The sequence below is a fragment of the Cariama cristata genome, unplaced genomic scaffold (assembly GCF_000690535.1).
Source record: "Cariama cristata isolate BGI_N322 unplaced genomic scaffold, ASM69053v1 scaffold37613, whole genome shotgun sequence".
Lineage (NCBI taxonomy): Eukaryota > Metazoa > Chordata > Aves > Cariamiformes > Cariamidae > Cariama > Cariama cristata.
The window spans coordinates 12,132-34,076 of NW_009608516.1; the positions used below are offsets into that span (position 1 = coordinate 12,132).

At 35.6% G+C, this 21,945-nt stretch overlaps 1 protein-coding gene across 1 annotated transcript in view; it reads left to right on the forward strand.

Annotated features, from left to right (window-relative positions):
• Positions 1-21,945, forward strand: part of LOC104159290 (thrombospondin type-1 domain-containing protein 7A-like) — a gene marked incomplete at its 3' end in the record, with an annotated part of 63,918 nt that overhangs the window by 5,755 nt on the left and 36,218 nt on the right. Inside the window, exons 4-5 of the mRNA XM_009697161.1 lie at positions 2,254-2,409; positions 4,858-5,061. Of these exons, the coding sequence (XP_009695463.1) occupies positions 2,254-2,409; positions 4,858-5,061 (360 nt within the window). The remainder of the gene's footprint in view (positions 1-2,253; positions 2,410-4,857; positions 5,062-21,945) is intronic.

Below are 21,945 nucleotides of genomic sequence, written 5' to 3' on the forward strand. Positions count from 1 at the left end.
CACTCTAATGAGTGATGGAAAAGGCAGATATTTTCAGTAGGTGTTTCCATGATAAGTTTAACAATGTTTGCTGACAAGACCTAGAATTCTTACTGGGCAGATACCTTAAAAAAGATTGAAATACTGTTCCTGTTACTTAAGTCAACCACTTTAAAGCAAAACACAGTCACAATTCCTTGTATTTTAGAGTTTCAGGACCATCACAAATTTAGCTTGAAGCCAAATGAGTTGCGATAGTAGCACAGTAGTACCTTCTATTGGAAGACTCTTAAAAAAATCTAGTTGAGGTGATATGGAAGATCTGTGATATGAAAATCTACCATTTAAAGCTTCCTGATGAAAGCTCTTTGTTATTTTTCTGAGTAACATTCCATGATCTAGTGTAATGGTAAGTGCTTTATCCTGATGCAGGCTGGGGATGAAGCACAGCATTCCTCAGAATGCTTTCTCTGTTCCCTGACGAAAGGCTGCATCTCGGGGGTGTAATTGACCCTTAATTTCAACCGTATCGCTTGGGCAATTCCCCGATTAAATCAAGGTTAAAAAAGTAAGGTTAGCAATTACTTACTGTTTTTTCTTTTTTTATTAGAAACCATTCAATATAAATTGAATTACAGGCAAATTATGTTTATTTATATCCATGTTCTACACAAGATATGCATATTATGTTGATTATCATGCACGTTAGGTGTGCATGTCCAACTTATTGTAAAATTCAATGTTCTGTCATAAAATTTAATTCCAACATAGCGTTATGCAAATGTTGGTATATTTGTTCTTGTATTATTTTGTGTTAAGAGATTGGTGAGCTGGAGGCAGTAATGTTGAATGACTGTCTGCCATCTTCATGCCTTCATTATGTGGAGCAACATAGTGTAAAACTGTGCCAAAGAAGGCAACATGGAAAACCGGAATAGGGTGATGATTTTTCATTCCCTTTTCCCCTTAAAAAGTGAGAATTGAATGCTTTTTCTGTAAAGGGAAAGATCATCTACTTAGAAAGTCTGAGTGGAAAGAGACACAAATGTCTACAAATGAGACCATGCTTTAACAACCTGATGCTTACTTTAACATTATATCTGTGGTTATTGGTCTCATCTTTCAGAAGGGTATTTTGTCATATTCTGGACTTAGTTCAGAAGATGTTTCATTAAAATGCTCTTTCCATCAAAAGAGATTATTTTTAGCGGTGACAGAAAATAAGGTAACTTGCCTGTGAAAAATAGGCTGAGGAAGTAGGATGAGAGTGTTTTAAGTTAAGGAATTGCATCTTTCTTCAGTCAACAAAAGTGAATGAATATGACGGACTTCACTTTGCCTTCTAGCAGGTATCCTCTGCTTAGTGTAATATTTTGTCAAGTCCTATCTTCTGAAAAAGAATTAAAATCTTGCTCTTAATGAAATGGTACATTTTGTTGTAGAGTTCTGTCTCTTACTGTGGCACCTTATAGAGTTGTCCTATTATTTGTGTAACCTGGGAATTCAAAGGAGTAAAGTATGGAAGAAGCAGGGTAATTTTTGTGTGTTCCAAGGCTCACTGATCCTTAAAGAAGAGAAGAATCTGCCTTTCCATGTGTCTTTATAGATTAATAATGCTTTAATAAAAAAAAATCAGTTGTTTTGTACTGAGTTTTAATTATTTTAAAGATATTATATATTATATGCAAACCATATATGTATCTAAAACAAAGCCTGTCTTGAACTAAAGCTGCTACTGCACAAATCTTATTGCTGAACGTGCAATTGAAGGTCTTTAGAGTAAAAGAAAAAACAAAATTTGGCATAATTTGAACTGTGTTTCAGGTTATAGCTTAAAAATAATCTTCTAAGTATTAATTAATCAGGCTTTTGAAGTTCTAGTATCCTGTAGGAGCAAAGGGATTTATACAGCTTTTTGTTCAGTTTCTTAAGTGAAGACATACTCAATAAGACAGTAGGACATCAATTTACACAAAGTGCAATATGAACAACTGTTGGAGTAACATAATCTATCCATTAAGTGAAAGGACTAGATCCGAGAGGGTGCTGCAGTATCTACAGTCTTCCTGATTCCACGTAATCAGATTTGACTCTGTTTATGCAGAGAGTAAACTGACTTCTGTTTCATTTTTTCAAGACAGGCATTTCTCTATCACTTCATCAGATTAAAATGATGAGATGGCAACCTTTCTGAATGCAGGATGGTTCTGTCCACTTAGAGCTAAGAATCATGACTAGTGACATGTGAGAAACATGTTGATTTTGTTTTGACAGCCTCGAGGCCGGTGGACCATAAGCTATGTACAGGACCTCTTCCCAGCACCTCCCAGCTGTGCCATATCCCCTGTCCTACAGAGTGTGAGACCTCAGCATGGTCAGCCTGGGGACCATGCACCTATGAAAGCTGTGACGACCCTCAGGCCAAGAAGGGTATGTAAAATTTCAGTGAAACCTTTTAATGGTGATTATTTCATATTCCTAAGTCACTAGGCTCCTCTGGCTATGCAAGCATACTAAATTTTGTACCAAGAAGGGTATATCCAGTGCCTCTGAGCATCAAAAATGGTCATTGAATTAGGACTGTATTTAGCATTACTGCTCCACCAGAGCTGGCAAAAATGTAGGATGTTTACCAGGCTCTCAAGGTCAATTTGTGTTATTACAGGTCAATTCTAGTTTCAAACCTTCCTCTCAAACTAAAAGGGATACAGTTTGTATATGTGTTGTAATCACATTTCTGTCACTGTCTCGAAAGGAGGACAGAAGCAGCCTTTGAGGTGCGTAGTGTCCAAGTCACTCAAAGATTTATAGTTGAGTAATAGCTTAAGAATTCACCAGTAGACTGTAAAGCATACTGTGGCAAAGAGCTGGGACCATTTGCTGTTGATAAGTGAACCTGTTTTACTGATGACATATGTGCTGGTTTCAATTTTCACGTCTTACAGTTTATTCCTATGCAGAACAGGCTGTAGTAACCTGATATCAAAATAGGAAAGCAAGAATACCATGACAAGGACCTCATGTAAGAAGTCTGCAAGTTTCTGGCTGTAAATGAGAAAACTGACCTAGTCATTGCTGTGATGTGATTATCTGACAAAAGTTGAGAATACAGACTTGGTTCCTTAATTGAAAACACTCATAGGAAAGAACAGCTATATACATCCACTTGAAGCAGCAACTGTAATTGCCACATTAGCTTATCTTCTTCCTGATACACTGCTAGCTACACTTCAGTCTGGGCAGCAATAATGCAAGTTTTACAATGCTGTCTCCCAGTAATATGACCCAACCTTGATCAATTCAAGAAGGAAAAAGCAGTTCAGTGTGTCAGCCTGTTGGATTAAGTCTCCTCTGAGTACAGCTGTCAAGTAGTCTGCCATTTCTGTTGCTGTTTCATCACTGAAAGATTTGCTACATTTTCGGGGGTAATGTTCAGGTTTGTGAGACTGATTTGAACACCTGTCTAATGGAAACGTGTTAGGATGTACTTTATGCAAGTCTTTATTCCTGCACGTACGAGCAGGGATCTTTTCTCGATGTTTTCCTCTTATCTGGAAATTCTTATTATTTATTTTATAAATACATTGACAGTTATTCTGAGAGAATGATGTAAAAGTTGTACAGGCACTCCTACTTTTAGCAGCAAGTGTCTCTACATATTTCAAGAATGGCCCTTTACTGTGGATCATTTGCCTCCTTTGTTGCAGTAGACAATGGAGTTCTTTTTTGAAATTATATCAGCCTTTTGTGGCAGGCTTAGTAAACCATTTGGACATAATTTGGCTGACCTCTTAAATTTAGAAAACAATTAAAGATACATGGAAATGTATTTTTAAAGTAATATTTATTATAATTGAATTAAGAGGCATGTCTTCAAACAAAGAATCAGTTCTTGCACGTATGTGTTTGAAAACTCTCTCCTGTTTAGCTTGTGTCCTGGTAGAAATTAAAGACTTATATGTAGCATTTTACAAAAAATACCTTGTATTACTAACCTGACCGAATATTGAGATAAAACAAAAGAGACTGTGAAGAGATGTGAAAAGAAAGAAACCTTTGCCAAAGTTAAAATATTCTGATCAGGTATGTCTAAAACTATAGAAAAGTATTACGTGAGAAACTATTTCCTGAATCCATTCAGTTTTGTTAGGTTGTTCTAACTATAGATTTAATCTCGTTTTTTCCATGTGCCATCCTGAAAGTGAGTGAGTGAGTTGCTCTTTGACATTGACCTGGCCGATGACACACTGTGTAAAGACTCACCAGTTTCTCTGATACAAAATGAGTCTTAAGGAAATTTGTAAATGCTTGCAAGCGAATATTGTGATGTTAATGACTGAAAATTTATTCATAGGACTTCTTGGGTTTGTTTCCATGCCTTGCCTTTTCTGGCAATGCAGTCTTCTTCCTATTTTATTTTTTTAGGGGAGGGGACTGTTTATAAGATGATTTCACTTGATAATCCATCCCTTTTCAAAGATACCTGAGAAGAAAACGAACAACATATTTGAGAAATGGCAACCCAGCATTCTAGTCAAGATTTGTTAGATGAGATGGATCCGGCAAGAGTGATGCACAGGAAATTAGTCCTGTCTCCCTCCTGCAGTACGTATGACTAGGATAAACAGGAAGTTAAGGCTGAGCTTACCGAATAAGCTCAAAATCTTTGATGCTCTTGTGAAGTTTTACCTCTCTTCCTTCTTTAATGAGTTGTTCTACCCAGTTATGTAAAATGCAGTGTTATGCTGAGTGTCTGTGGCATTTTTTACATGGAGGAGAAACAGAACTGTTCACTCAGGTATAGATAGATAAAAATCTCTTCACTGTCCATTTTAGAATTGAATTATTCTACCCTTTGTATTTTCATGGACATTTCAGGCTTTAAACTAAGGAAAAGGCGCATCACTAATGAGCCTACAGGAGGAACAGGAAACTGCCCTCACCTGCTGGAAGCCATCCCATGTGAAGAGCCCTCCTGCTATGACTGGAGAATCATGGGGCTGGAGGAGTGCATTCCCGACAATGAGAAACCGTGTGGCCCTGGTACGCAGGTTCCTGTTGTTGTCTGCATCAACAGTGATGGTAAGATGCTTTTTTGCCACAGTCCACACCAACTAGAGTGAAGATGCTAAAATGTAGTCCAAAAGGGTAGCAGTTTTTGTTGTTCTGAGCCTTCTCAATACTCAGACCAAGCCTGTCTGGAATAGAGAGAAATGTCCTTTAATATTGGTTAGGAAGGATAGGCCCTCTAATTGTTCTAGGATCGAGCTCCTTCACCTACACACAGTAGGTTTTCAAAGATTCCTGAAGAGACATTGACAAAAATAAATAGAAAACGGCTATTGTTTTTCAGTAGGTTACTCATGCCTGCAACGACTTGACTGAATTCTCTGATGTAATCCCACTAACAAAGCTGATTCTCTGAGTCCAGAACCAAATAAAGTGTAAGTAAGCTAAGGCATATTGCAGTAAGTATAGCTGGAAGAAAAATAATAATGTGTTTATTAAAAAGCATGGTTTGATGTGTTACGGAGTTGATTTGACGGTCCGAGCTGCCTTGCTTCTTCAAAAGGTCAAAAAAAATACCACCATTATTCAATTATTCTTCGTGAGAGAAAACAGATTTTCCATGACATAGTCATAAAAGCCAATTTTGAAAGCTGCTTACAAACTACTTTAATCTGTGGAAGATTCATGAATTACTGTTGTGAGAATATTCCTTATTCATTAGTAATATTATAGTCTAGAGCAGCATATAAATTAAAATAATTGTACTAACTACAGGGTAGTTATGGTAAGAGACTTCTAACTCCCCATAGTGGATTAAGAGGATATTTCTGATGAGTGTTTAACAGCTGCACAAAATATTTTGTAATTAAATTGGTCAGAAGTAATAAGAACTGATTATAGAGAGATTTAAATCTTGAGCTTTCATGCTCAAGAGTTTGGGTCATAATTGAATTTTGGGGCTTAAATTGAAAACATTAGAGTGTAAGCTTTATTTTTCTGCATACACCTAAGAGAACTGGTAACTGTTTTTACAGCTCAGAAAGAGATTAGCCTAGAATTACAATATTGAACCTACTACATTTTATGTCCCTATCTCAAAAAATTTCCCTTCACAATGTAATAATTTCTTGGCAACAATACTGAAACTATTTGAGATTTTGTTTGTATACATTTTCAGATGAAAAATGGCCTTTTTCTCATAAATGAAATTGTTTCCTAAATAATTTGGAATTTTTCTTTTTTTATTGATAGCAAAAAAAAAATCTGTAAAGCTGAAGAAAGTGTATTTTTTTTCTTTACTAGATTTTTGATAGTTTGGCTTATCTTTCATTTTGAGGAGTAGTATTTGCTTACATGTCTAACTTCTGATTAACCTAATTTCTTACTAAATGATAATATAGACATTTATATTGACTATAATTTATTGTGACCATAATTCATTTGGAGCATGCAATAGAGCTACTAAACTTTGAGATATCTTTTATGTATATGTGTTTTTCTGTTGTTCTATTTCAAACTCACAGGATTTGCTCTCTGAACTGCATGGGCTTTGGTTTTGGCCAAATTTGACTTGGAAGACTTGTGATTAACTTTTTTACTCTGAGTATTAGTCTCTGTGTTTCTGTCTTTCTGAATTATATGGTGTTGTATATTACTGTAATTGTATGGCATTATACATTACCTACATCAGCAATCTGTCCCAGAAGGAGTGAGAAGTCAGGCTTTGGCCATGTGCCTGTCAGTCTTTAAGATTAAAGAGTTGCGGGCACAGCTTCAAAGAAAGGAGAAAACAAATTGCAATTATGGTTTGTTTTGCGAAGGTCCAATCACCCACAAAGATATGTGTTCAATATCTTTTGACATAGTGCAAAAGCAATGGAGAGTAATGTGGTGGATTGCCTCAGCTCTTCCTTGAAATCCCTTACTTCTCTTAATGAACAATCTTCTGTGATCTTCACCAGTAATACCAAGTGGCTTTGGCTGAGGTGTCTCCTGAGAAAGATTAGCATAATACAGTAGAAGCAAAGTATGAAGTAAGGACCCACCAACCTCAGTAGTCTCTCCCTCCAAGTTAACTCTGCTCAAGCATCTCCTTACTTTGCCTCCCACAGCACCAACCCACTGAAAATCCTGTAGGCAACTCTTCAGTGCTCCTTTGAACACACACCGCCACCTCTTCCTGGGTAGCTCCCATCTAGTACTTTGGTCTCCTACCCTTGCACAGGATACTCCTGGTATCCTTCTTCACCAAACACTTGTTGCAGGCATCCAGATTCTGCTCTGGAAAATCTCAAAATCTAGGAGAGCAGCAGCTTGCAATCAGGCAGGTTTTGCTTCAAGCCCCACAACTGCAAGGTAGTTTGCAGTAAAATAAAGTTTGGAGAATGCTATTCTTCCATTGTCTAAACGTCATGGTTTAAATTAATAATCATACGAAATTTGTCATATTCAATGTTCTTTGAGCACTTCTTGGAGAAGACTACATTGACTGTCAGTTAAAGACTGTGGTTTGATTAATGGGATACATAATTTGTATAATAATCATGTGTTGTTGTAATTTTGATCTAAATTTGTGAATTAATGAGCCAATATTAAACTAGTGCCTGGATAGAAGAGCTTGGATCAAAGGGACTTAAGTGTGTTTAAACAAAAGTGTATTTTCCCCTTGGCTTCTGCTTTATAAAATGACAAAGGCTGGCATTGTAATTTTCAGAATAAGCATTGTACTGTAAATGTACTGCATTAACGTAAGATAAACCCAACACTGATGAGTATCTTCTCTTTCTGTGGGCTGTTGCATCATTCTATATGTTTAAAGCATAATTAGTTGGGATAACATGTCTTGACCTGGGTGTTTTACTTCACAATTACAGTCAAGTAGCAGTGTTTGTGAGATCATTTTATATAACTGGAATGAGCTTCTCTCTTCAATTTGGTGTAAAGATAAGAGTCATTACAGCCTTTGAGACAATAGCAAACAATAGATTATTCTCCTGCATTGTTGCTGGAGGCCTGTGATTGTCATTCTCTTTCCACGGCAGATTGCAGTAATCAGAATTTTCATTCAGGCTGAAAAAAATATGACAGTCAGTACCCCAGGTTGTCATTGCAGAGGCTATAATGAACTTTGATATATTTTATTATATAAATGGACCTTCAGCCTTTTACTGTGGAAAGAACTGTTTTGGAATAAATATTCTTAGTCAGTCTTGCAGGAGCTTTTACAAAGGAGATCCTTTGGGTGAAAAAAAACTCCTTTCGGTTGTGGAAACTCCAAGATTGGACAAAAGCTGATCAGAATTCCTCCATTATATACATTATTTTAATAATTAGAGATCTGTGGCTAATGTTCCATCATGCAGATTAACTTTTGCTAATGACAGAATTACTTTTTAAAAATAAATTCTAATTAATCTGTTTATATATATGTAATATATATAAGGCATACTTGCATGCATGCACACACAGAGGTTATGTATATATAATCTATTATTAAGTTCTTTAACAAAATTCAGAAGAGTGATTTTACAACAGATGAATTTGCTCTATTTCTCCGTAGATATGGCAATCTATGAAGAATACCATTTCAAAAATATTTCTGTATTTAAAGACTCAGTCTATAGTAGGAAAGCTGGCCACTTCTCCACTCTGTAACAGATACATTAGCACTACTCATATGTAAATAGGGCAAATAATTTCTGACATAAAAATGTGCAAAATTAACTACTGCTGAAAATGCCTACAAAATGCTGCTTCATTCATTATGGGTTTTTAGTTTTTTATCTTTGTCCTGAACTCTGTAGCACAGGTACCAGTAGTGGTTGTGGTGTCAGTAGTGTGCTGCTGATTCTCAGACAGTAGGCTGAAATTACCTGTTCATTTTGTAGGATTGTGTAAATAATAAATTACTTTACAGCCTTTGTAATACACTAGGCTTTGTACCACTGCATGTGTTACTGTGGATAAAACAGATCTCAGTTTTGAAGGGCAAACTTCTTCCAGACCTTGTTTAAGCTCACTGATTGTTGGGTTACAGTTAGCTCCACAGAGGAAAGGAATGGACTTATTGCCGTCTCCTGCCTCACAGCTGTGAGAGATGACTACCCTTAGAAGAGGGAGCCATGGCAACAGCAAAGCTGTTCATGTATATGCAAATTGTTGCAACTCTTTGAAGTAGCAAAATTGTTCCTGAAGTTGTCGAGGCAGAGATGTGTGCTGATGTAGCTGAGTACCACAAGTTCTGTTCTGGCACCTGGATGTACATGGGTGACACAGGTCTGGTCTTCCTGAGACTGGAGCGCAAATTCAAACCACTGGTGACATCAGTATGTCCTGATGTAAACTGGTGGGCTGTACCCTATTTGCAGTATTGAGGGGGCAAAACAATGGGGTTGGTAGTTAATTAAAAGATATAGAAGGTAAACTGATCTGTTTTGTTAAGACACTCAGGTGTAAACATTTCAAACCAATTAGTTTAGCTGCTTTGTATGGAGTGGCTCAAACACTATACTCTCCAAAATGGAACAGTGTACATTTCCCTTATCTGTGTTTATTCTCAGCGAGTGTAACTGACTGAAGACAGCATACTTCACCTATATGACAATCCTATAGGATTTATTTGCTTTACTGTTTTTCTCTAGACTTAGAAATATTTATTTCTGAAATTTCATGCATACCTTTTAATGAATTTTACTTTGCAGAAAATCCTATCAGATTTCTTCATGTAGTTTAGATTTTCTTCTGTAGTTTCCTGATCAACATCTGTATTTTTATTCTTAATTTTTAGCTTGTGGCTTTATATCTTCTTACAGTAGGCACCTAATTAAATATATAGAATCAACTTCAGGCAAAACAGAAGGTTGGCTGGTGCAACTATTTCCACTTGAAATATTTTGGCTGGTTTAAAAATTAGCTCTTTCTTTATATTTGTGGTTTAAATCAAATATATGCTAAATGTGTAGCTGCTGGTCTTCATTAATTTTCGTGATGGAAAACAAGAAGACAATCAATGGAAGCTTTATAGGTGTGCCCAGGTATAAAGAGTCTACTTCTTCTGCCCTTTCTATTGTGTGGCTATATGCATTGAATGAAGAAACCATCAGACTGGTTGAATTTTTTACTGATTATTTTATTTTAAAGATTATTTTAAAAGAAAATACCTACTTTGTGTCACTTTATGACTTAGTTCTTTAAAAAGAATGAAGAGCCAGATTCAAATTCGAATTACATTGAATTATTGAGTTAATTCTGTAAAAGAACTCAGATCAAAATCTGGCCAATGCTCAGCAGTCAATTAGTAGAAAAATACAGTAGCTAATGACAGTTTCTTTCAGCGCATACTGCCTTATGCTTACAGGAACTTGGTTATATGGACATTAGTCATCATTTCCCAATATTAATTTCCTAGCTCATGTCATTACAGAATTGATTTGAACTGTTCTTTTCTGCCTGACGGCTTTTTGGCTGACCATCTGAGGCGTTTAAATCAGTTATAGGATGCATACTTTGTTCTTCGCTGTAAATGCATAGGATATGAAATTTATAACCCGGTCCTTTCTTTCCTTTAATTTGTCTGGTTACATAAAAACTATTGAATATATTTATGGCATGTTTGTTGTATGTAAGAATTTGTTACTGAGGGTAAAATACAGTCAGTTTAAAAGACCTTAAAATTAATACTATCAGGCTACTATGTTTCAGAGCATTGGATTTTTAAGGCATTTCTTTTTAACAAGATTTCCTTTATTTAGTATAAAGGAATATAAGGAAAAATTAGTGCACACTGCTGCTTAAACTATCCCATTTCAGTTCTCAGGAAGTTTGATAATTGACAATTCTTCTGTCAATGAAAGGTCACATTTAATATGCCATACCAATTCCTTTTTGTCTCTCATCTTGACATTAGGAATGTAGACATATCCCTATTAAATTCCATATAAGAATGGATGCTTTTAGTGTTTGTGTAACATGAAGTGATTTCATTATATGGGATGACTTAAATACATCACTTGTTTGTCAATGTCTTTAACAGTTGGCCTGGAATGTGATGCTATGATTTCAATTAAAGGGATAAGTGAAACAAAACCAGAGCTTCATCTGCATAGTGCAGTAAACAATTATCACTTATGATAGTGCAGTAGACCCTTGTTTCCAATTTATCTTATATTTTTGAAGACAGAGTTGCACTTGGTATGAGCAATACCTGCAGAGACATTAATGTTCGTAAAGACTATAATTAAGTTAAAAATAGTCTGACCAACTTAATTATCAAAATCTTTTTCTTGTGTCATAAATCATGACTTGATGACAAGTTTGCTGGGATTTGGCATGTTTACCTCTAAAATGTACTATAACATCTTTCCAGAGAAGCTGTACTGGTGTACTTAAAATTTAAAATTTATTGGACATCTAGGAGTAGAAGTTGCCATAGAGGGAAGCACAAATATTTTGGAAATATACCACAGAGAGTGCCATTACATGTTTCATATGATGCATGCTCTTAGTAACCTGCTTTTGTTTTTGATGGCACAACCAGATGGAAAAGTAGGATATTGCAAGAACTACTTGTAATGGCAATGGGTAAATTAGGAGGGGGAGATTTTGATGCATAAATTTTGATTTACATAGCAGCCTGCAAAGCAGAAATCCAATCCTGATTAGACTCCAATCTTCATCATAGTAAGAATACAGAGAGGAGTAATTGTAGATACATTTCAAAACAATTGGGTTTTTTAGGAAGGCCAGTTTAACGCTTTACAGTCTTTCCATTTGTTACTTCAAATTATACTGTTATGAAACAAGAAAAAAGGTGTTTATGGACTTACGGATGGATTATAAAACTGGATTTATAGACCTAGTATTGAACTTCTTTGGTTTTGGATTTGTGTCATGTGTTAACCCCCTAGAACAGACCCAGAAAATATTTTTACAAAAGAAGCTCAGAAGAGATAATGTTACATTTAATAATGTTATATAGAATAACAATGTTACATAGTTATAAATTAACAGCTGCTTTCTTGGAAGATTATATTACACAGTACTAATCATTAATCTTTATGATAAAATGTTCTAAGACAATGTCCTCTCGTTAGATTTGATGGGAGTCAATTTTCCATCTGAGAGAAAAAGCTTGCACAGCTCTGTTTGTTTTGTGACAACCTGCATGCTACTGATAAATTTTTGTAATAAATGTTATCAAACTTCAAAGCTGTGATACTAGTGTGTTGATAAATGGTGACGATTAAAACATCTTCATTAGCCAGTCACACTGAGCCAGAATAAAAAGGAATTTTATTCTCAGTACTTCCAGCTTTAAGCAGCTCATTGTCTGACCTATCTTTCAGATCATGATTTGTATTGAGTACTGGTTTATGTAAAACCACTCTTATCTGTCAATAAATACCTGATTTCACAAGATAACTGTTCCAGTGGCAACTTTAAGGGCCTTAAAATAATCTGTGTCATTTTACAATTCTTGTAATTCCTGTGCACTGTGCAAGTACCATCCTCACTGAATACTTAAGAAAACTTCAAACTAAGAGTAAAACATACTCAGCCACAATGATTACTCCAAATCAGAGCAAACAACTGAGGATCCTACTCTTTCCAGTGTTCCCAGGGATCTGTTCCAGATTTTGGGGTGCAGGTAGCTTTTAGCAGGATTTCAGCTACATAGAATCACAGACCCATTGCAAGAGGGAAAGGAGTAGATTTGTACCGGGATTTGGTGAAAATGGGGATGGAAGATAAGAGGGAGAAACTGCTACTGACCAAGCAGCGAGGTTAAGAGCTGGGGAAAGGTAGGACTTGACCCTAGTTTCCTCCAGCACAGTTTACTGAGAGCAAGTAAGGAACTCAAAGGAAGTTATAAAATGTCTCTTTGTGGCAGGGATTAGGAATGACTTTGAGGAGGGATTCAGTCTGGTGACGGTTAGCCCAAGGGAAGATTTGAGGAGCAGCTGGGTAGAACTTGGCAGGGCTGGGTGAAAGGGACAGCAAGGTGACAGACTGGGATTAGTGTCTGGAGAAAATAAGGCTGGATAAAAAGCCAGAGAAGGGGAAGAGAGAAAGAAATTTGTCACTTCTAGAGCTGGAAAGCAGTGCGTTATAGTCTACTCCTGCATTTGTCCCATGAAATCACCTGGCAGAGCAGTAAGTGTCCAGAGTAATTTTAATACCCATGGCAGAAGTACTATTTTTCATTTGGCTTCTGTTTTAAACTAGAAAATTAGAAAGAAGTATTATGTCAAAATTAAGTATTTTAGGTTGCAAAGCCAAGCCCTCAAACATTAGGAAATTAAGGTTATTTGTGTGGTCCTTATGCAGATGTATCAGATGGAAATATTTAATTGTGCCTACAAGTCATTTTCCTCACAGAACCTGTTACTTATTTGTGAAACAGATATATCTTCTTTGGGGGTTAAGCAGGCAATTTGTAGTAATGAATGCTTTGTCTTTGAGACAACTAGCCTTAGTAGTCTCATTCTTCAGCGTTTAATTTTGCTCTGCTTTTGTTCGGCATCAGCAAAATATAAATAATACTGACCTGTCACATGAGTGTTCTGAAAATAAATGTATTGATGGGCATCTGATAACCATGACAGAAAGATCTTAGAAAAATTAACCAATTCTGTTTTAATAACACTTTTAATTGATACGTGGTAAATAAAACATAGGCTCATGCCTTGAACAAAGAGAAGAAAACTAAAAATACCAAATAGCTACTCATTAAGGAGCTTCCAGTCTGTGAACTGAAGGAGGAAGGGACCCAGTGGAAAAGTAATAGGCATGTGATTATGCAATTTAAAAAACTGTATTACACAAAGGGAGCTTTAATTCTCGCATTTACTGCTGTTTGGTTTCTTGACACCATTTTGGGGGTAATTTATGGATTAGATATGTAAATCTTGCCCTAGGAATTATCAGATGTTTGGTTTTAATTTTACTGATTTGAGTCATCCTTTATTTGTACTGATATTATTTTATAAATAGCAAATTGCTGCATTAGTGTTTTCCAGAGAAAAGATATTAAGTAGAAACTACATCAAATCTCTTGTTCTGAATGTCTCAGAATGGATTTTAAATTTTTTTTTTAAGAGGGCAAAAAGAATAATAATGCTAGCTAGAAGCATCTTAAATCTTGTGGGAGGCTTCTAGAAAACCAGTGATGTCCTTCTAGTAGAGGAAGGGAGCCTTATTTCCAGGGTACAGCTGATTTCTCTGAGTAGGTGCAAATCTGCAGTGAAATCTGTCAGATTTCTGTGACCATAGGACGTTAGCTTGTATAGCTTATTAACAAAGTAGAAAAGTTATAATGTCCCTATACTTGCAGATGTGTTCCTGCTACTTTTGGTTTTGTTGTGTGACAATGTTATTCTATTTCCTTAATTTAGCATACCTTTGTAAGAGGATGTGGTATTTACCTCTGGTTGCTTTCCTGAGAGCTCTTTTTCTGAATCCCGATACTGGAAGGCCAGGAGAAAGGAAAACTCAAAAGGATGGCTTAATTTTAGTCTTCTAGAGAGAAATCAGTTATGAAAATGTTTCCAAAGGACAAGATTAATTCACTGTCTGAGCTCCCTAAAGGCATGCTGTGCCTTCAACTTGTAATGATGAGAAGATATTCATTGCAAGATGGATAAAAAGATGTTCTCCAAAGACTGCATTTTATCTGCCAGTAGTAGGACACGGACAGAAGCATCTATGAAATTAATTATAAAAACGTTTCTCAGAAATGTGTAAACATGACAGTGGCAGTGATCTTTTTTTTACACCTCTTGGGTCCTGTGTTTTAGCTGTGATTGAATTGAGCTGTCAGATTACATATAGAGTGACAACTCTTTACTACCGGCAGCTGGATGAATAATGCAAAGAAAATGTTTTCAATCATCTTTTACTATATAAAATAATTTTTCTCATTCTCTTAAAACCCCGTTTGAGTTACAGGTGTATTTGTGTGGCAAGAGGTATCACAGATATCTATGAATGCATAGTTGTAAACTTGCTGCAAGATCACTGTAGAGTTGTGAAATATTAGATAATTGACAAACTGAAAAATTCATTGAATATTCTGTCAGCTGCATGCCATTAGTGATTATCTTCAGCTGTGGGTTATGGTCTTGCGTTAGAGGGAGGAATAACATTAAAATGGTGGTGGCCAAATTTTAGGTAAGTACTTGATGATGAAACTGCAGTGCTAGAGTATTTATGAATCAATTCATGATGCAACTTTGGAACTTCTAAGCTTAAATTTATAAAGTTATCCTCCAAAACTCTTATTTATGCAGAAAATGAGAAGCCTGAAGTTCATGAAAGTTTTGGATATTTAGTGTTTCTTGAAAACCAGGCCATTTAGGGTAACTGTTTAAAATATGCAGATTCATACTTCAGTGTAGGGAATTGTTGAAAAGGTTGCCTGTGGTGAGCAGTGTTGTTCTACTGATGTTAGTGGAGCCGTCATGTTGTTTTCATGCAACTGTTTTTGTAGTCTTGCCTATTATTTCCTTTTTATGTTTCTGTTCCTAACTCATATCCCTGAATGTTAATCTAGTTTGGATCAGCACATCAGAATTATCGTTTCTAATCAAACTGGTTTGAAATCATTGACATTCCATTGCCTTTCCAAGACTTGTTCTCCACTTAATTTTGAGCTTATTGGAGGGGAGAGGGAAACGCCTAAAATAGTAGTTACAATAAAATGCCTATGAAACCTTTTTAAAGGCTACAACACTCTACTTGTCCATATCTGATGAATTTAAAAAATTGATGAGAATACACAGTAGTGGAAAAATAGCAATATAATTCCCAGTGATTAATAAAATGTCTTGTTTTCTAAATAAACAAAAAGACGTATTGCAATGCTAAAATAGATACACATTGCATTTTCAAATCCTATTACCAATGTTCAAAATGACACTACCAGTATTTCTAAAGTCTGTCAAAGGAATTTTTTTCACTGTTAAACACAACAGAGTTTCTGTAACATTTTACAAACAAATGGAGAAAGTATTTTTTGTTTTATTTTTGTAGTCATGCTTTTATATCTTTTTGTCACTATATGAATTGTGGCTTGATTGGGAGAAGTTGATGAGGATGTCCAGTTGATCTTGGGATCAGCTATGTCTTTCTAAGGGGAGTTGATGCTTTTGACAAGTGTTCTTAGAAATATACCCTGAATTTTCAAGGGATCTCATCCTCCAGATTCACACTGTGTCTGCTTCTTTCCTTATAACTCTGTCAGCGCTTTTTCCCTCCTTTCCCCGTTCTGCTTAAAATGGCTTATTGGTCTGACATATTGATCCCACTTGGTCCCATGACTAATATTGATTTTATTCTCAATGGGACCATAGCCTGTCATCAAACTTACTTTTTCTTTCATATCAAGATGATGTTTGATTGGCTTATTTGACACTAGAAGGCAACTGAGCTTAGTTATGATCAATACACTTGTATTCTCTGTTCCTTATCATTCTCAGTAAGACTACATTAGCAAATGAACCATGAAAATGCTTCAACTACCTGTCAAGCAGTAGGAAAATCTTACTCCTGTTGTTAGGCAATGTGTAGGCACTCTGCTGGGCTCTTTATTAGAAACATTAGACTACTATTCCTGTGATACAAGTCTACTATGGCATAAAGTTAAACTACAGCATATTTTCAGCTAAAGACATAACATGTTTCAGTTTTTGTCTACTTTGTCTTGTCTGCATGGAGACAGCTGGGAAAGTTGATCCAAATTAACTGCAAAAATAATATTAGTTAAACTATATTAAATGTGTATGTGAATCCTCTTATTCAGAATTAAGATGGCCTTAATTCCATTTGTTAAGAATTTTCTCTTTCATTCTGAATAAGGATAGCCATACAAAATGTTAATACAGTTTAACTAATCTTCTTCAAAGTCCCATTTTAATTAGTTTGGATTAATTCCTATTTAGATCGGTCTTTTTCAGTGATACTCACATTGTCACTAATGGTTCAGATACAGCCTCTTTCATGCTGATGGATATTCAGTAGTATCAGAAGCAGTGAAAATTCGAAGAAAGTATCATCTGCAAGAAGAATTTTCCATTAGTCTTTGATGCATAATACAAAATATGCACTCAGTAAGTTATAGTGTTGTGTACTTGGTAACTTACAGGCTGCATTACTTTTTAAGCCATAGTTAGTGCTGTAAGACACCTTCAGTGTGCCTCTGTGCGTATAATGAAGGAACTGACTTTTTTTTTTCTCCTTCCCCCCTGAATTCGGGGCTTCACAGGTAGCCAAGTGATTGCTGTATGCTTGCGGGAACTGATACTGTGGCTGCCATTAGCTACCACTTACAAAATTGTGTAAATAAATACAAGGAGAACTGGAAAGCCTTTTTCCATATTTTCTGGGTGAATATATTTAATTTAGTTTTTCAACCTGAGTAAATCTAGCAAAGAATAGTGAAAAATAAGAGAGAGGCTAAAGGAATAAGCGGTAAAGTTTGAAAATGGATACCACAAAATGTTCTTCTTGTTAAGATGACAAAGAGGGCAGAACAGTTTCTTCCACTTTTCTCATTCTCATTGAGTAAAGAATTCAAGCATAAATAAGAGGTTTGCACTTTTATGGGAAAAAAAAAAAAAGTCTTTATTTTTCCTAGCCAAATACCTCAGGTTACTGTATATTTCTGAATTAACATAGTTATGGAGTATTATTTTTTCATACTGTTCTTTAATCTAGCCTTCCTACATATGTGACAGATGACACTTCATTTTACACTGAAAAAATATTATTTGGGTAAAGAAATACTATTCCTTTCCCTGTTTTTATTTCCCTCTGTCAAATTTAGACTATGTACGTGACTGTAATCCTGATAGATGACTCTAATATAAATGGAGGTACATTGTTCTTCTATTACCAGACGTGAAAATGGGATTACTGGAAGCATCAATATCATATCTGAAGGTGTAAGTTCATTATTTTTAACCAGTTTCATCCAAAGAACATCCAAAGATTATTCCCATCTGAAGCAATTTTAGAAGGGAATATACTTCTTTAAAATATGTTCTTTGTTTTTGTTTCAAAGTTGTCCCCTTATTGCTGTCATTATTTCAAAGTAAGAGGTGTTATTTTGGGTTTGATAATTCCTGTAGCTGTTTAGAATATGGTGTGAAGCCTTACCTTTACCTCATGTGTTAAGGAATACTGAACTGGATTTCTTAGCAGTGACTCACTTTTCTTGAAAGTTGCATGATTGAAACTTTGGATGAGCTTAAGGACAGGGAAGAAGTTTTGGAATCAGAACTATCTTACCTCTGTTGCCAAATGCCTTTCGTATTTTTCAGCTTTCCTATAAACCACTCACTGGGGGTTTCCTGATTCTGCATTCTTTCTACATAGCTGCTAAGACTCTATGTTGTGGGGAAGATTAGCAAACACATACTACTCTCTAAGCTGTAGCTGAGGTGTAGTAGTAGCATTTACTGATTTTGTTACAGGGAAGGAGCAGAAGCAGTCAGGTACTGTTGTTGGAATTAGATTTCTGCACAAATGTTGGAATTCTTGAAGCCACTGTCTTCCCACTCATCAAAATTTCTTTTCCCATAAGGTGAATACATGAGGAAAATTGCACGTAGTCATCAGCAAGAAGTTATTGCTTGTAAAATGTGGCATTTCATCTCATTAAGGAATAGAAAATCTTAAAAAGATGATCTTTTTGTTAAGTGTGTTGACATGCTTGATTTGAGAAACACTGGATGTGGTGGGTTTCTAAGCTGCAACTATTTTCCTTCTGTATAGTATTAGTTCCTGCCATTATCAGTAATTTTTGATTGCAAATGTTTACTTTAAAAAAAGGCAAAACCACCTTTTAAAATTTAGGATTATATTTTAAAAGGTATTCGTATCTTCCAGTATTTGCGTAGTGAAAGGGGAGTAATCAGTGGCCTTTTCTATGTGTCACTGGTTTGTCTGCGCAGTGATGGTAAACGTGTAAATAAGATGAAGGTATATGTGCTTGTGCTAGCAAATTTCTCACTTAAAAAGGAAATTCCACGCATGTTTATGAGATTCATCATGGTTTTTTGAATAAGTGGCCAAACTATCATGTTTATAATTTTTCTTTTACTAAGGAATACATTATATGATACTATTTGAAATTCTATATTGAAACCAAAACTACAGTAAATTTTCACACATAAATCCCCAAATCAAACAGTTTACAATCCTACAATGTTTTCATATAATTAAACTATTAGACCAACTTTCATTTTTGCATAATGAACAGATGTGAGAAACTAGTGTATTTATCTTCATTGAAATCAGTGTCATTTCTACTTAGACTTCTTAGAAGAAAATGACTTCACGAATATTAACCATCAACTAATTAAGATGTACTTAATTAAATGCAAATGCTACTTAGCAAAAGCAATTGAGAGAAAGGCATGTGATTAGGGAATTAGCAACTGATTTAACACTTGGAGCTACAAGCTAGGCACCTAAGCAATAGAAATGAATGCAGAAGCTTCACTTGGTAAGAGTGAAGGGAAGGGGAAAAACACACCATCTTTTCACATTGAGTTTGTTGAAAAACTTCAGAGCCAATGAAGTAGAATATATTGAGAATATAAATTGTAGGTTAATGTTGCTTTGTGTTCAATAATTAGGTTAAAAATTATTCAAAATGTTGAAAATTTATCAACCTACCTCACGCGGAGAGATTTTTTGACAGCTGGTCATTCAGGAACTAGAACAGAAAATAATTGCATACAAGGTAACATAGTGCTGCTACTGTTTTCAAGGACATTGCCATTTTACTAATATTAAAGCTTAAATTGATACCCTTTATCTTTGGAGCAGATTTGAATAAACACCGTCAAGATGTTATGAAGGCTGCTGGGATTAATAAGACAGTTAAAGTTTCCTAATGTCTATCAAAGTATGTGTTATATACAAGTATTGAACTGAATCAACAGCAAAAAATTGGTCTGTCAGTCAGATACTGTTGCATGTGCTGATTTATTTTCTCTAAATACTCTTACTTAAGATTGTTAGGCTAAACAAGTTGGCAAATGATGAATTGCACGTAAATATTATTGTTTCCCCTTTCTGTGGCATATTTGATTACATTTTCAGAGATTAACTTCTAAATTCTCCCTACTGAAAAATCTAGGTCAACCTTTCACAGTCGTGAATGCATTTTAATTAGAGACATGTGCTGTGAGAAAACAACTTTCCTCAGAGAGTTTCTCTTGTATAAGAAGAAAAACCACAACCAAACAACAAAACAAATAGAATTGCCAAAAATTGTGGTATGAGAGTGAATTTCCAGATAAAGTTGAAGTAACATAAAGAGGTTTGAGGAAAACAAATCACAAGTGCCTGATTATGCAAAAGGGCAGAAGTTGAATGAAAGTATTATGGGCCACCACTTTTTTCTATGCATAGTTCACAACATAGTTCTCCACCTCTTCGGATCTATGGAAAAAGGAAAATCATTACTACTGCTGCAGTGCCATGGTTTGGAAGGAAAAGATGATTTGCTGTGACAGTTTGTGCTAGGCAGGCAGAATTTTTCCTTCTGTGGCAAAGTTTGGGGGCTGGTAATCACTTAGTGATTTGGAAGAAATACAATAGTATTAGAAATGAAAATGATAATGTTAGTTTATCCTGGTGAATGATTACTGTCTGCTTATTAGCAGATATAAGGTGTCCTAGCATTTCAAAAATGTATGTTTTGATAAATTTAATAGCTTTTCTGTAATGTGAATGATTTCCCATTTTGCATTAAACTACTCAGCCAATGTGTAGACAGAGTCATTACTAATGAAAGTCTAGTATGGAACTTGAAATTTGGATAAGTTTGTAAGTTTTCTCTTATTTTAGTGGTTTTCTTGAAGTTGTTTTTTTGTATTTTCTTTAGAATAATGACAGTTGAGCTCATTAATGTTTTTTCTATACTATTACAGTCTAGGCATGACTTTCTTATAACTTTGAGGCAATTAGATTTTAGACTGATATTTTCTTGCTTATCTTCTGCCTTGAGTTATAATTAAAACAGACATTTAGGCACTTCAGAATGTAAGGGGCGGGGGGAAGAAGCATTTTCCCCTCTTCTGTTCAAACTGTCTTTGTATATCTACAGGAATAATGCAAAAATTGTAAAATTGTAGCATGTACAACCTTTTTAGCAGAGAAGCATATGCTTTACTAACTTTGGGTACAGAGAGTGGTTAAAGTTAGTTCCATCTAAGAAACAGGACTAAGCACGTACCACAGATCTGGTTTTACTAGGTTTTGGATATAGATAGGCATGTTTTGTTCTTGATGGGCAGAGTCCACACAGCAGCTTTGACTGTCTGAGAAGGTCATTCAACACATTTAAAGACTGATGAGGGAGTCAGCTTGGGAACATGTATAGGTCCTCATGTGGGAGGAATGCATATGGGAAACTGCATGGGAATTCAAGATAAAGAACAGTCTTGTTGACCATTTCAGCCTTTACAGCCCATACATGAGGCAGCACAATACTTTCCGGTTGATTATTTTTCTACACAGGGAAGGAAGGAAACAGTAAATGGCAACCAGCACAGCTCACAGATTTTAACATCGTGTGAACTATCTGCATTTTTTTTGTGCAGCCTCCATGCTTAGGGGCATTACTGGAGGCAACTGAATAATAAGAAGGCCTTCTTCACCCACAAACACCAAGCGCTTTAAAAATTGAGCTCTGGGGTGCCTTACCAAGTATTTCAGGTGCCCAGCAGTTTTCCAATGAATGACACACTGTTTCTCCCTTTCAGCTTCACTGGCAAGACAAGAAAACTGGTAAGAGAGGCATCAGTTGGGAAAGTGATGTCTGTAACTGATACAGTCGCATACATACAACACAGTATATACCCTAGTATGTACAATCAGTACATCCAGATCATACAGTGCTCTGAACTGTCAGTCTTTTCCATCCTTTTGTATTTTTACATCCTCATT